General features: G+C 36.2%; 1 protein-coding gene across 2 annotated transcripts in view; it reads right to left on the reverse strand.

Moving 5' to 3' along the window:
• Nucleotides 1-520: 520 nt before the first annotated feature.
• The window catches only part of VTA1 (vesicle trafficking 1), a 41,213-nt gene continuing 27,878 nt past the window's right edge, over nucleotides 521-13,855 (reverse strand). Inside the window, exons 6-8 of one of the 2 annotated variants that reach the window (XM_080588092.1) lie at nucleotides 10,037-10,210; nucleotides 8,805-8,885; nucleotides 521-2,713 (exon numbers count right to left, since the gene is read on the reverse strand). In XM_080588092.1, the coding sequence (XP_080444218.1) occupies nucleotides 2,568-2,713; nucleotides 8,805-8,885; nucleotides 10,037-10,210 (401 nt within the window). In that variant the 3' untranslated portion in view covers nucleotides 521-2,567. The remainder of the gene's footprint in view (nucleotides 2,714-8,804; nucleotides 8,886-10,036; nucleotides 10,211-13,855) is intronic. The other variant, XM_080588093.1, reaches the window with a different exon arrangement.

Raw genomic sequence — 13,855 nt, forward strand, 5'->3', positions numbered from 1 at the left:
CATTAAAAACATTTGCCAGAAGTATCTATATATTCATATCTGACATTTTCCAATACTTGTAAACAAGGTACAAGAATCCCTTTTTGGGAAGGCATTCTTATAGTTCACCATTGAATTTACATGCATATTACAGATGCTCATACACATGCATGTTGCCACTCCCTGCCGCCCCCCCCCCCCCCCCCCCCCCCCCCCCCCCCCAACAGTGAGTTTCTCTGTTGTTGATTTCTGGTAGGTATCATATAGCACCAAGTAGTATAATTAAAGTGATTATCATACTTAAGTCTGTGCTTCAGAAACTCCATTTACAATCCTTTAAATATTTCACCTGATATGAGTGGAACGATTTGGAAAGTACACCTTCGGTATTAAAAAACTCAAGAGTATACATTTCATGAACAGCAACCTGATCTGCAAGATACTTTTCCGGAAGGGATCCTGAAGTATAATATGGGGACTTTCCCTGCAGACATGTAGAAGCTTAAAGAACTGCAAAACCATTAAGCAACACCAAAAAGCCTTTTAAGTCACAAATATTGAACAGATTTACTAAAATTCTAGTTTACATCAGCACAACTGAACATGGAACATCTGAAAGAAAACTATTTTTCTCCTTTGCTAAACAAGGTTAAGATTGAGAGCTCACAATCCAAAGGAGAAAGGTGAGCAAATGTGGGTTGTAATCATCAGCAAAGAAGAGAGATCTGTTGGTGGCAAACAATAGAAACAGCACTCTCTTTTAGTTACTATTGTATGTGTCGGGAACTGGGTTTAGAGGAATTATGGGTTTGTGCTTTATCATTTAGAGCAGCTGTAAAATGAATCAGTCAACACTTAGACAAGCTCAAACAATATTTAACAATGGGGCCATAAATTCCAGTGCCTACCACAAATTCCAATTTGGAATAATTAGTCTATCTACCCATGTTCTCCTGACATTTTCAAATAACTACACTTTTCAAACTGTTCTGCAACACTGGTTTGAACTTTAGGGCTATCTGCCACATTTAAAGCTGTCCCAGAGGCTGTACTTAATGGAATGGACATGTTTTGCTATGATTTACTTTAGGCATCAGTTTGGATGATAAATACCAAACATCAGCAGCTTAAATATATGGCTTCAAACAAAGTTTGGTGAACTGTTGTAAAACTTCTACATTAAAAAATAATGATTCTAGCCATTAAATCTTGCTTAATGATACATTAATAAGTTTCATACTACCCTTTTCAAACTTGCTGTCAAATAGGTCTGCACTCTTAAAATGATATGACCAGTGAAATTTTAATGCATGCTTATGGTTTTTTTTCCTCACCTTTTTCCTTTGAGTATCAGACATATTTCAGACACTGAAAAAACAGTGCAGTTACAAAGAATATGTGTATTTGATCTGGCAGGTTGGAAAGAAAGATGTTAAAAGTTATTACATAAATCGCACATGCTTTGCGGTGTACTCAATTACTACGTCACACTGGTTAAAAGACTACTTATTCTTTCTTTCAAACAGCATGGATGAATTTTTAACAATCAAGAGCTCTAGAATTGCAAGGGTACACTTTATAAAGACTCAAAATTCCATTTCCAAGATATTTTAATTAATTCCCAAGTCCAAATAGTCTCCACAACAAAGCTGACAGGAAGAATATTAGCTGGAAATACAAAGTTCTATGACACTAGTAGCAGAGATGAACCTAAACTGCTTTAATGGTTGAAGAACTGGCCTTTGATTCAGCCTATTAAAGAGATGGAACAGCCACGAAGTAAATCTCCCTAAAAGTTCACGTTGTTTAGAATCTCTGCCTCTGGTTTCAGCCTCATCTCTGATAAATATTAGTACTTTCTCTAGTTATCCATACATAAAGAAAATTGTAAGTGTTCATGTAAAAGGAACAAGAACCAATGATCAAGACTACATATAGCAGCCCTTGCAGTTGTAGGGAGTTTGTTTGGAACACTATCAAAATTATTTGCTCTGATATATGAAGAAATGCTTTTCCTGCATGTTTTAAAATGAATCACAAACATCCTCAAGACTCTCTTAACTTTGATTTATGTCTCAGATAATACCCAAATAATTTAAATACAGAAAAAAGTCCTTCCCACTGTATATTTGTCAGTCTTCTCATATGCTCTCATTTCAGGAGGAAGCCCTGAATTTAGTTACCATTTTAAAGCTATTATAGTTTTCAAATAATTGTTTGAAATAATAAAATCAGCCAGAATTTTAACAGAGCATTCTTATGTTCAAGCTTTTAACAGATTCAGCATTTTTCCATTTCAATAATCTAAATATTGAAACATGGATTCTAACTCTTGAGCAGTATCCGCAGTACTTCTGTATTTTGCTTACAACAAACCACCGCATTCATATGTTTCTAGCTCCACTATTCGTAAAATGAAAACAGAGATTCCTACCGTACTCTTAACTGCTAATCTGACACTGAAACAGTGATTTCATTGTCACAGGTGATGGAATTGAGAACTTCTTTATACTTCCACTCCCCTAATAGGTACAGTAATAAGCTGTTAGTTCTTTAGGCAAATGACATTAATCTGTCGGATAAAGGCTTCATTCTCTGCCTGTAACCAATAACTTGAGGGCCTTCTGTAGATTCTGCACAGCAGTGCTCACATCTTCATATTGCAAAGCGCTGCCAGCATATTTGCAGTATTTCTGAGCTCTGGCAAAGTCCTCTGGAGTCAAGTGGACTTCCCCTGTAAAAACATAATTATTAAAAAGTTACAAAAAGGGAAATCTGAATGACACTTCCCTTTACTTGATTTCTATGTTTTACTTATATTTGCAGTAACATTACAAAGATCAGGCTGATATCTGTGGTAACATTACAAAGATGAGACCATGGTCTTCTGTTCACTCTTCTTTCCGTTCATAGAAAGCTTAACTTCTTTGCTGCTGGCACTTGAAAAAGTATAAAAGAACCTTTCAAAACACTGTTTTTTATATGACCCAGTGCCTTTCAAAAGTAAGTCAATACCTTTGAGAAAGATCTGCTCTTCATCTAAGGCAGCAAAAAAGAGCATTTTAACAATAAGCTAGCTGTAATCATATCACAACCTGCAAGAGAAAAGGAGCGTTTTTTGTGCTTACAGTATGATTACTTTGCTCTCTTCTTCAGGAATAATAAAATCAGTTAGAAACTGTTCACTCTCAACTGGAGCAAGTGTTCAAGATTTAGAAGCATTTCTCATTGGGATGTTTCTGCACATATTATATTTCTGTTTTTCTAAGTAATGTTTATGTTTCAAATTTTATGTAAAGTGACCACAAATGATGGTTCCATTAAATTACCCCACTTTTTTCATATTGGAGAACACTAGCAAAACTATTCTCATAATACAGTATAAAACAATTGTCATTTATTAATAAGAATATTTCCTTGACATAAGGTCCAACATAATGAAGTCTAATGCTCACACACATGCATTCAACATTCTATAAAGCATAGTGGAGACTTGCACCTTCACTAGAAAACATTTAACAGGTAATCACTGATGTGTGCATAATATAAAGCACAGTTATATTAGTATCCCTCCTCCCACCCATGAATTCACTGGGAGTTTAAAGGCTAATTCCATGCCACTCCAATAACTTATGGATAAATTATAAAGTCTTTACTCAACTACTTCAGAACGACTTAATTTGTAAAAGACCAATTTTTATGAACACGGGTAAGTAATTATAAGCAATAGTAGAAACTAATAGGCATTTATTTAGTAGGCTTCCCATACTGCATTTTATAAGCAATAAAGAGATTTCATAGACTGTGAACAAATGCATTTTTAAACGCAACACAGGTTTTAATATAGAATTGTTTAAAGAAAGGTTTAGTTCCTTAAGTATAGCTTTCTTATTTTAAGCAAGGACACAAATATACTTAAATGCATTTTACAGGGTACAATTTTAGTTAGCTGGATCAATTTCTTTCAAAATAAAACTCTACTGTTGGCAATACTGTGAGAATGTTTACTAAAGAATCTCAACTCTTATCAGAAAATGTCTACTATATTTGCTTTTCCTTCCCCCAGTCTTATTATTAAGAACAGTTCTTGAACAAATAAAATGGAAAACCTGGGAATACAAAATCTAGACTGATTTTCTGGTTTTCAAAACAACCTTACCTGAATAAAAAGCATGAGGGTAACTGCTTTTAAGATTAATTTTATCCATTTTTTAAAATACACTCTAGAACTTCATTTTCCCTTCAATAAATAAATCTAACCACAAAATAACTTCTGAGTATTGAGGCACGTGACAATTTGCTGGCCTTGTTTACACTGCAATGTATATTAGTTTACTGTTGAATAAGTGAAACCACATTAAAATCTCTTAAAATATACAAACATGAGTAAATATGTGTGAGGGAGTGCATAAACATAAGCATATGCTTAGGTTATTTTGCAACCTAAATAAAGTTACAGACTAAAAGCAGATGGGGTAAATCTGTGACCACATTACTGAACATCTTTAAGAAATTTAAATGACCAAGTTCCCCTCAAAGTGGCTTTATGCTATGATGCCAAAAGAAACTACAAAATGATTCTTTAAAACCTGGCCAAGGCATCAGTCCACTATTCAGCTAACTTATTGGAAAGAAGCCTAAATTCACCAGTCTAATCTTATTTTTACAGTATGAGCTCTATTAATGTTTTGCTGGCATAAAGCCTTATTTATTATGAAATCTACTTTAGATGCTATTATGACATAACTTGAGGGAAAAAAAAAACAATTTTAAATTTATAAACCAAAGTTTACACAGTAAGGGTGTTGGTCTTTTGATGTGTTCGGTGGGCTCAACTCCTGTTGAAGTCAGCAATTCACAATGGACAAGCAGAATAGAAATAGAACAGCTGTGTTGTAAAGTTTTCAAAATAATGTGAAATTTAACTATAATGTCTGTGTGTATATATATATGTGTGTGTGATATATATATGTGTATATATATTATATATATCTATAAAATGTACTCATATCAAGAGTGTCACCTCAAAAGTTGGTAACTAACTTCAATTTATACTTTCTAAGGGTTAAGCAGCTTTGCAGAAAAGGAAGGACCTGCAGCTCTTGGTGGACACCAAGATGAATGTGAGACAACAACATGGCCTTGCAGGAAAGAGGACTAATGGTATCTTGAGCTGCCTTAGAAGAAACATTGGCAGCAGGTCAAGGGAGATGATCCTTCGCCTCTACTCAGCACTGGTGAGGCTACACATGGAGTACTGCGTCCAGTTACTGGGCTCACCAGCACAAAGAGAGACATGGAGCTAGTGCAGAGTCTAAAGAAGAGTCGTAAAGATGATTATGGGACTGGAGCATCTCTCATATGAGGAAAGGGTGAAAGAGATGTGACTCTTGAGCCCACAGAAGGTTCTTGGAGATCTCTGAAGGAAATCTGTAAGGAAGGTGGAGCCACATGCTCTTTTGGCAATGTCCAAGGACTAGACGAGAGGCACAAACTGAAACATGGGAGGCTCCATATGAAAATCAGAAAATGCTTTTTTGACTGTGAAGGTGACTGAGCACTGGAACAGGTTGCCCAGAGCGGTTGTGGAGTCTCCCTCCCTTGAGATATTCAAAAAGTGTCTGGACATGGTCCTGAGCAGCTGGGTCTAGGTGTCTCTCCTTGAGTGGGGGGGGGGGGACTAGATGAACTCCAGAGGTCTCTTCCAATCTCAACCAGTCTGTGATTCTGAGCTCTAAAATTACCAACAATATTGAGATGGGAAAAAGTATACTGAAACACACCACTCCTATGTTAAGCTGAAATTATTAGTAGTTATATTTATTACTGAAATGTGGCAGACATGGAATCCATAACTAATGTCAAAAAGCATCATTCTTTTAAGAGAATGATAAAATAAAAACCAAAAGACAATTAGACTAGTGATGCCAAATATCATGTTAAGAAAACAGTTTTAGAATGAAATGGGTATTTTACATATATATGTATATATGCCTCTCCTTGATATCCTTTTAGATTCATCAGATGTTCTTCCTTTTTTATGAAATTGCCCAAATACAAGGCAGATGATTTAAGAACATTGTAATAAAATCAGTGCAACTTAGTATATAAAAATGGTGATGGCAAAGAATAAAAATGCTTTTTAAACCAGATGTCGTCCCCCTCCACATTAAAGCAGTTATGACATTCAGGATACAATTCCTTAAAGATTTTTTTCTTAAGATCATAAAAAAATATGAAATGTGAAATTCTTATTTCTATTTTGTGTGTGGAAAAACAAACATTATTATGAATGGACTAGAATGGACAAATGGTTTCTCTATACTATGCCACCTGTGGAAGGGAGCATATGGTAATGTAAGAACATTTTATAAAAACTCAGTGTAATATAGCTATGAATGAATTTAGTGTTAGCAAAATCTAGAGGTAATAAAATTTTTAAACACACTACCATCAGAGAAGTACATGAACACACTATACAAAGTTGCTATATAGTTCTACATTCTGCTAGAAGACATTAAGCAACACTTAACTGCATATACTTTGACACTTTCAAAAGCTAATGTTCAACTCATAAACCTGTTCCCATAGGACAGGACAATTACTGAAGGTCTTGTGCTCACTAAAATCAAAGGAATACTCTTATTTTAACTAAATTTTCTTTTGATAAATATTCCAGTCTTCTCCACCAAAAGTTTCCTTCCCATCATGGCATTAATCAAATTGCTTCTCCCATGTTATGGGAAGCAAAGAAAATATATAATTTATTTTAAAAATATACATTTGATCTTACTACCACAAAGAGTCTTGCAGGAATATGTGGAATATCCTGTTTGGCTATGTCTATACTAGTACATGAAACAGTGCCAGGGAATGTGTCTCAGCACTTAAACTTGACTGTCTACACTGTCAAACTACTGGAACAGATTGCAGTATGGTTTTGGCCCATGACAACTAACATTTTCCCAAACAATTCCTGGGCACGATTTGTGGCTAGAGCAAGCTAAAGACCATTCAATATTGGCAGCTGTAATGAACTACCTTGTTTAAAAGGTTTAAAAGTTTAATAGTATGGATGTGAGCAGTTCTGTGCCAGCTGGTCTCAGTGTCAAACAAATATTTACAGGCATATTTACTAGTATAGACACAGACATTGTGTCTAAATCATGGAGTAAGTGTACTCCACACTAAGCTAGCTGTATGAATCTGCTGGAAAGCTACACCAATCCCTCCTTCCCTCCCAAAGGAAACTTCAGTTCCATAGGAACAGAGCATACCAAGACCTAACCTCAATATGCAGTCAGAATATATAGCCTGAATATATTTTGCAACTCAGGAACTGGGGAGGGCTCCTGGGTCCCACAGCTTAGTATGTTTGTTGTGAAATACAGCCATTTCCTAATCTACCTACAGGACAAGGCTACTCCACAGCAGAGTACTGGGGATATAAAAAGGAATCCTCAGCAGTATGGGGAGAATCACAATGTTATTCCGATTAGCTGAAGGGAGAATATTTTGGGTAATGACCACACATGTATGGCAGGATGATGATAGACAAGGACCAATGCTTTTGAATTCTCATATGCATACAAACAAAATGTTACTGTACTTCTACTGACTGACATATCCTATACACCCTCTCAAGCTCCTGCATAACTGATAGCTTATTTTCTAAGTATTCAGCTGTTTTGGTTAAGTAGCTACCGAAACTCTTATAATAGCAGCCAAACTGCAAAACCATCACCCAGATTAAATGGTTCAGTGACAGGTTGGAGATTTTTTTTTCCAGTAAGAGATAACTGTAATAAGAGATGTTTTATTAATATGCCAGACAGAAAAAGTAGGTTGCACCTTTTGTTCTCCAAGGGAACACTGAAAGTGGATTTGTAACTATCAAAGATGATTTTTATGACTTTTCTTTTTAAGACATCATTGACAAAATTGGCTTCTTAATATATTAAGATGGATACACCCTTCAGGATTCTTATGACAACAGACTAGAATTAAGCTAAACACTGAATTCCTATTATAATATTCCACTGATTAAAAATGCTTTTTCAGTAAAGCTGATATTTTAAAACAGAAGTAAAATATATTATAGGTTATCAGTGATTCTACATAAAAGACAGGTGACATTTTAAAAAATAAAAGCCTTGACTAAATGGTAAATCAAAATAACATTATTAGCAGTGGTTACTTATATTATTTCATTTAATACAGGCACTACTTACAATCAACCAGCACTGCTGGTATGGAACACAACAACTATGCTGCAACAGAAAACACCACTGGAATGTGTTTCTTGATTATTTCTTGAAATGAATAAGTAACTTACAGACTAAGCCCAAAGAAGAAATTTTAGGGAAAGGTAATGTGTGTTAATTACCAAAAACAGAATTTAGAAAGGCTATCAGGAATACAGACTTTGTTGAGTATACCAGAACCCAGAACCGCATCTGAGAAACAACTATGCAAGAGCTTAATACAATGCTAGCTCATTGGCTAAAAATAATAATAATAATAAAAAATAAAAATCACACATTAAAAAAGCTAGACAACACGAAGCACACACTATCGGAAAGATTTCAGTAACTATTAAACTTTCAGCAACACAATGTTGATGATGTCCATTATTTTTAAAATCTGAATTGATAGTGTTCTGATAATAGTTATGATTATTATGGCATTCTTCTAATGGTAATGATTACTTCTCAAACTTCCTCCTTAGGTGCTGCAAATTAAGGCATGAGGAAGCTGCAGGGGACAGGGAGAAACACACAGGACAGCACATCCATGTGTGGACAATACAAATGCCACCACCTTACCTGCAGACTGAGCACTGTAAAGGGCAGGATCTACTAAAGGAATATTCTGAGGAGCAGGTTGAATGGTATTACTTGTCACTCCTGCAAATCAATGCAAACAATTGGAATTGGGTTATTTTTGTTTATAGACTTAAAATTTCCACTTCAGACTAGGAATGTTTTATAAAATAATACTGAAGAATTTACAGTCTCATTTTATCACTACAGTACTTCACAGAATTTTAAATTTCAAGCATTAAACAAATTAAGAAAATACTAGTCCAAAAGACACCGTCTACCCTAGCGTATTGAGGAAAATTTGCTACGGAAGAGTATTAGTAAACTTTTTAAATGGAAGTTTATACTCTGCCTCTTAACATTAGAGTCTCTATTTTTATATTTTTAAAGCCCCATGTCTGCCATCTAACACTTGCAAGCTATGCCCTTCCTAATTCCTTTGAAAACAATTGGTGAGAATAACGAAGATAGATAGATTTGAAAGGCAAATGCTGATGCTAAATAAACAGCACCGTGGGGCTAACACTAGGTAATACAAACAACTAATATACTCCAACAAGCTGCATATTCCATAATTTTCAGTTCTAGCAAAAACAGAGAGCTAAACATTTACCTAGTTTGAATATAAAAAAAACAACACAAACACCCCTGCCCCCCCAACAACTATCTGAAGGATTTCCCCTTGATAAAGCTGAAAGAAAGAGCATCCTGAATTTTCATAGATTGTTCCATAGAAACATTCTTAAAATAAGAAAGTAAAAGAAGGGGTGGGTATGTGTGAGAAAAACATCTCATATGTCCCCTAATATAAAAATACATCTGAACAATCAAATGATCGTCAGGATTGAAGACGAGCTTCTCACTTGGTAGCCTTACATAAAACTATAAAAAAGGCAATAGGAAGTGGAAAAGTTGTGGGTTCACAAATAATCTAAAAATACAACTTTTTTTTTTCTTTTCTTCTTTTTAATGCAGCTATTGGGAAGAAATTCACATTTTTAAGAACTTAGTTTTGGTCCAAAAATGACAGAGTAAGAAGGATGTAGGAGCCAATATATTTAGCAGTATTTTTCCTATGGTATTATTACAGCTTAAATTTATGAGGTTGCATCTGCCATAAAACATAACACATCTAAATGTTTTTTCTTTATATTTAAATGGAGGCTTATCCTAGCTAATCATAGAATTTGCTCCTTAATAAACGCATGATTTTTTTGCATGTGATTGTGATATACCTGTGTTATGAGGTACTTCAGCTGGAGTATTTGCTGGCGCATGGGCACCTGGTGGTATATGTATGCCAGTGAAATTAGTAGTTGGTGTGTTATTAGCTTCATATGTAGATGATGACGTTGGTTGAGTTGTTCCACTATGGAGAGACGACGACCCTGCTTCTTCTCTTTCAAGATCTGTTAAGACAACACAAAATAGGAATTACTCCAGCTCTTTTGTAAAAACACTTGAAAAGTTGTTTCTTTTAAAATCTCAACTTTTCTTAGTAGAAAAATTGCTACCACCACATTGTGATACAGAACATTTAACAAACCAAATCACTTACTGTTGATTTTAAATTGACGAATCATTTCAGTACTGGTCAGAATATGAACAGTTTGGCTCATTAGTACAATCTTTTATACTTCCATGTACTACTTTTATACTTCCTTGTCAACTGATGCAGTTACTCCATCATAGGAGGCCACCAGATTGGTCAGGCATGAATTGCCCTTGCTGAAGCTGTGCTGACTGTCTCCAATCACCTCTTCATGTGCCTTAACATTGCCTCCAGGAGGATCTGTTTCATGATCTTCCCAGGCAGTGAGGTGATGCTCACTGGTCTGTAGTTCCCCAGGTCTTCCTTTCTACCTTTTTTAAAAATGGGACCGATGTTTCCCTTTTTCCAGTCACCGGGGACTTTGCCTGGCTGCCATCTTCACTCATGGAGAGAGGCTTGGCAACTACATCAACCAGCTAGCCCCAGGACCTCAGCTCCCTTCTGGGATGCATGGCATCGGGCCCCATAGACTTTTACCTGTTCGGTTTCATCAGGTGGTCTCGAACCTGCTCTTTGCTTATAGTGGGAAGGACTTTGCTCCCCCAGTCCCTCTCTAAAGGTTCAGGGAAATGAGAGACATGACAAGCTTCACTGCCGGTGAAGTCAGAGGCAAAGAACTTTTTGAGTACCTTAGCATTCTCCACGTCTGTTGTCACCAGTTATCCCTTCTCATTTATCAGAGGGGGTGCACTCTCTTTAGACCTTTTCTGGCCAATGTACCTTTAGAATCTCTTCTTATTTTTTTCATCCCCTGTCACATTAAATTCCATCCATGCCTTGGCTTTCTTGATCTCATCCTTACATATCCAGATAGCATCCCTGCACTCTTCCCTGACCACATGTCCCTACTTCCACTGCCTGTGCATTTCCTTCTTGCACCTCAGTTTGACCTTTCTGCAGGTCAAAAAAGTTGGAAGGACCAACTGCACCTCAGTTGGTCCTTTCTCAGCCATGCCGGTTTCCTGCCTTCCCTGCTTGATTTCTTACACATAGGGATGGAGAGCACTTGCACTCTGAGAAAAGTGTCCTTAAAGAGCTGCCAGCTCTGATCTGTTCCTCTGTCCCTAAGTATAGCGTCCCAGAGGATCTTATCCACTAGGTTTTTAAACAGCTGGAATTTTGGTCTTCTGTTCAGGATATTGAGTTTGTTCTTTGTGAGGCCCGGATTCCTTGAGATCACAAACTCAACCAGGATGTGGTCACTGCCTCCAAACCTAACCTGTTTCATGAGTTTATCCATACCGGTAAGCACCAGATGAGCTTCTTTACAGGAGTGACCAGTTAATGGTTTCTAGTCAATCCTGTAGAAGTGGAATGCTACCCAACACTAGTTCATTCCCATCACCTCCTAATTTCCTTGTCCAGGAACACCTAATTGCAATGGTAGTTGTCCCTTTCTCCCTATCCCTTCTGGTTCTCTGTCCCAACTTACCCTCCCCCCGCCATACCTCTCCCCCAGTTTGGACTCTGTCTGTGAATCTGGAAGTCTTTTTCTGTGCCAAGCCAGTATGGAGAATACATAAGCTTCCTGCTCTTAATTGCCAGTTTCCCACCCACAGCAGCTCTGAGATACAACTGTAGAAGCAGGAAACTCCCCTCAGCCTTAGGATTCTCCATTACACGGAACCTTTAGGGAATTCAGCTGTAAAATTCTAGCAAGCTCAAGAATTTGCAAACTGCAGTTTCTCAAAGGTACAGAACTTGGGCCAAACATAGTCAGATTTTCTTAGAGACAGGAAAAGCCCATCCCTGGGAACTAGGGAAAGAAAAAACACCAGCTAATCTCCTGCCAACTCCCTTCTCCAAGTTTCAAGCCCTTGCTGTCCATCTCTTTCTCTCTGATCTCTTTTCAGAAACAATTCTGACTTAGATTTTTTCATTTTATTAATTTTAAACAGACAAAAAAACCCCATCAACTGTAAAGAACTCTGGCCATAGAAGAGAGGAACTCAAATGGTTAACAGTCCAGCAATGTTAGAAAGAAGCCAGAAGAAAAGTGTTGGCCACCCTTAACAGCAGTGTGTGTAAGAGGCAAATTCACAAGAGGGCAATATACTTTTATGCAGGCATATGCATAAAGAGATCAAGCTCAACTGTTTGCTCATTATGCAATTGGCAAATGTTAAACTGTATTAAACATAAAAGTAGCTTTGTTTAAATTAACGCTTATTAGGAGTTTACAGTGCCCAAGTGTCAACAAAGCATACTACGTATTCTTACTGCAAAGTAAATATTTAAAATTTTATTAAATCAAAGATTAAATATTAAGACTATGTTGAGATATGTGCTTGCAGTATTCCTGAAGAGTTTTAACAGTAGTGGTAAATAAAAGGATTTCAGGCTGCTGGAAAAATTTAATTCAACAAACTGTTTTTAAGTTCTGTGATCAGAATATCCATAATGTTATTGAGAAATATATATTTTTCAGGGAATGAATGCTAAAAAATTAAAGACTTCATTTCTCATAAAGCAGTAATTACTCAAGAAATTTGAAAGACCTTTAAACTCTGAGTTTACTGAAATGCTTTAAAAGAAGCCTGTAAAAGAGTAACATGATTGCTTCACATTCATTTTCAGCTCCAGTCGAGTTTCTTGTCTTGGAGCCTCCTAAGCCTTTGTGCTGGGATCTTAGTAGAATGAATCCAATGGGCTCTTTAGATTTTCCTCAGAAGCCGCAGTACTACGGCTATCACCAGCTATCTGTTTTGCTTTTGGCTTATTTTTTTATTGAAGGTAAGAGTTTCTGGAATAAGGCTGATACCAAGTGTTGGTGCTAAAACCATGTGTCCAAAGATACTTTTATATAAATAAAGGATTCTCTAGGCTTAACAGTACTACTTGTTCACCATCTAGATTAAATCTACTAAGTTTCTGGTAAAACAGGATGTTAGTGATTTTGAGATAAATCCTAACCCACAGAAATAAGCAGACGCTTGACATGTAGAACTGGAACAAACCTCAGGAAGTTAACTTTTATGTATTGATATGAATTGTGCCAGAAGTTGCAGCAAACATAATCTTTAACACGCTCAGGAAATCTTCAGTGAAAGCAATACATTCTGCATCACTTTAAAACTATCACCTAAACTAAATCATATTTTTATTATCTTACTACATGGCAACACACACATGCAACAAATAACTTTGATCAACATGCTTACAGGTCTAAAATTAGCCTTAGTAAAATACTATTAACATTAATAGTTGCTTTTTTTAATTGCTACAGGACATTTTGCAACCACACTGCAAAGTACACAGAGAGCAAAATCCATGAATTCATCAGTTTTGAAAATATAAAAAGTGACTTCTCCTTTCTGAAGTCTGGAGTCTATGGATTGACAGGGTAATAAGGTATGTAACAATCTACATTATCACTACAAATGGGTGCATGCTTTATATCAGAATACTGCATACAAATGTTTTCCCAATATTAACTTGATCATAATGTCTTTTTAACATTACAAAGTATTATGCATTAAGATGTCAAGGAAAAACAAGAAAC

Source organism: Anser brachyrhynchus (genome assembly GCF_964034855.1).
Source record: "Anser brachyrhynchus genome assembly, chromosome: 3".
Lineage (NCBI taxonomy): Eukaryota > Metazoa > Chordata > Aves > Anseriformes > Anatidae > Anser > Anser brachyrhynchus.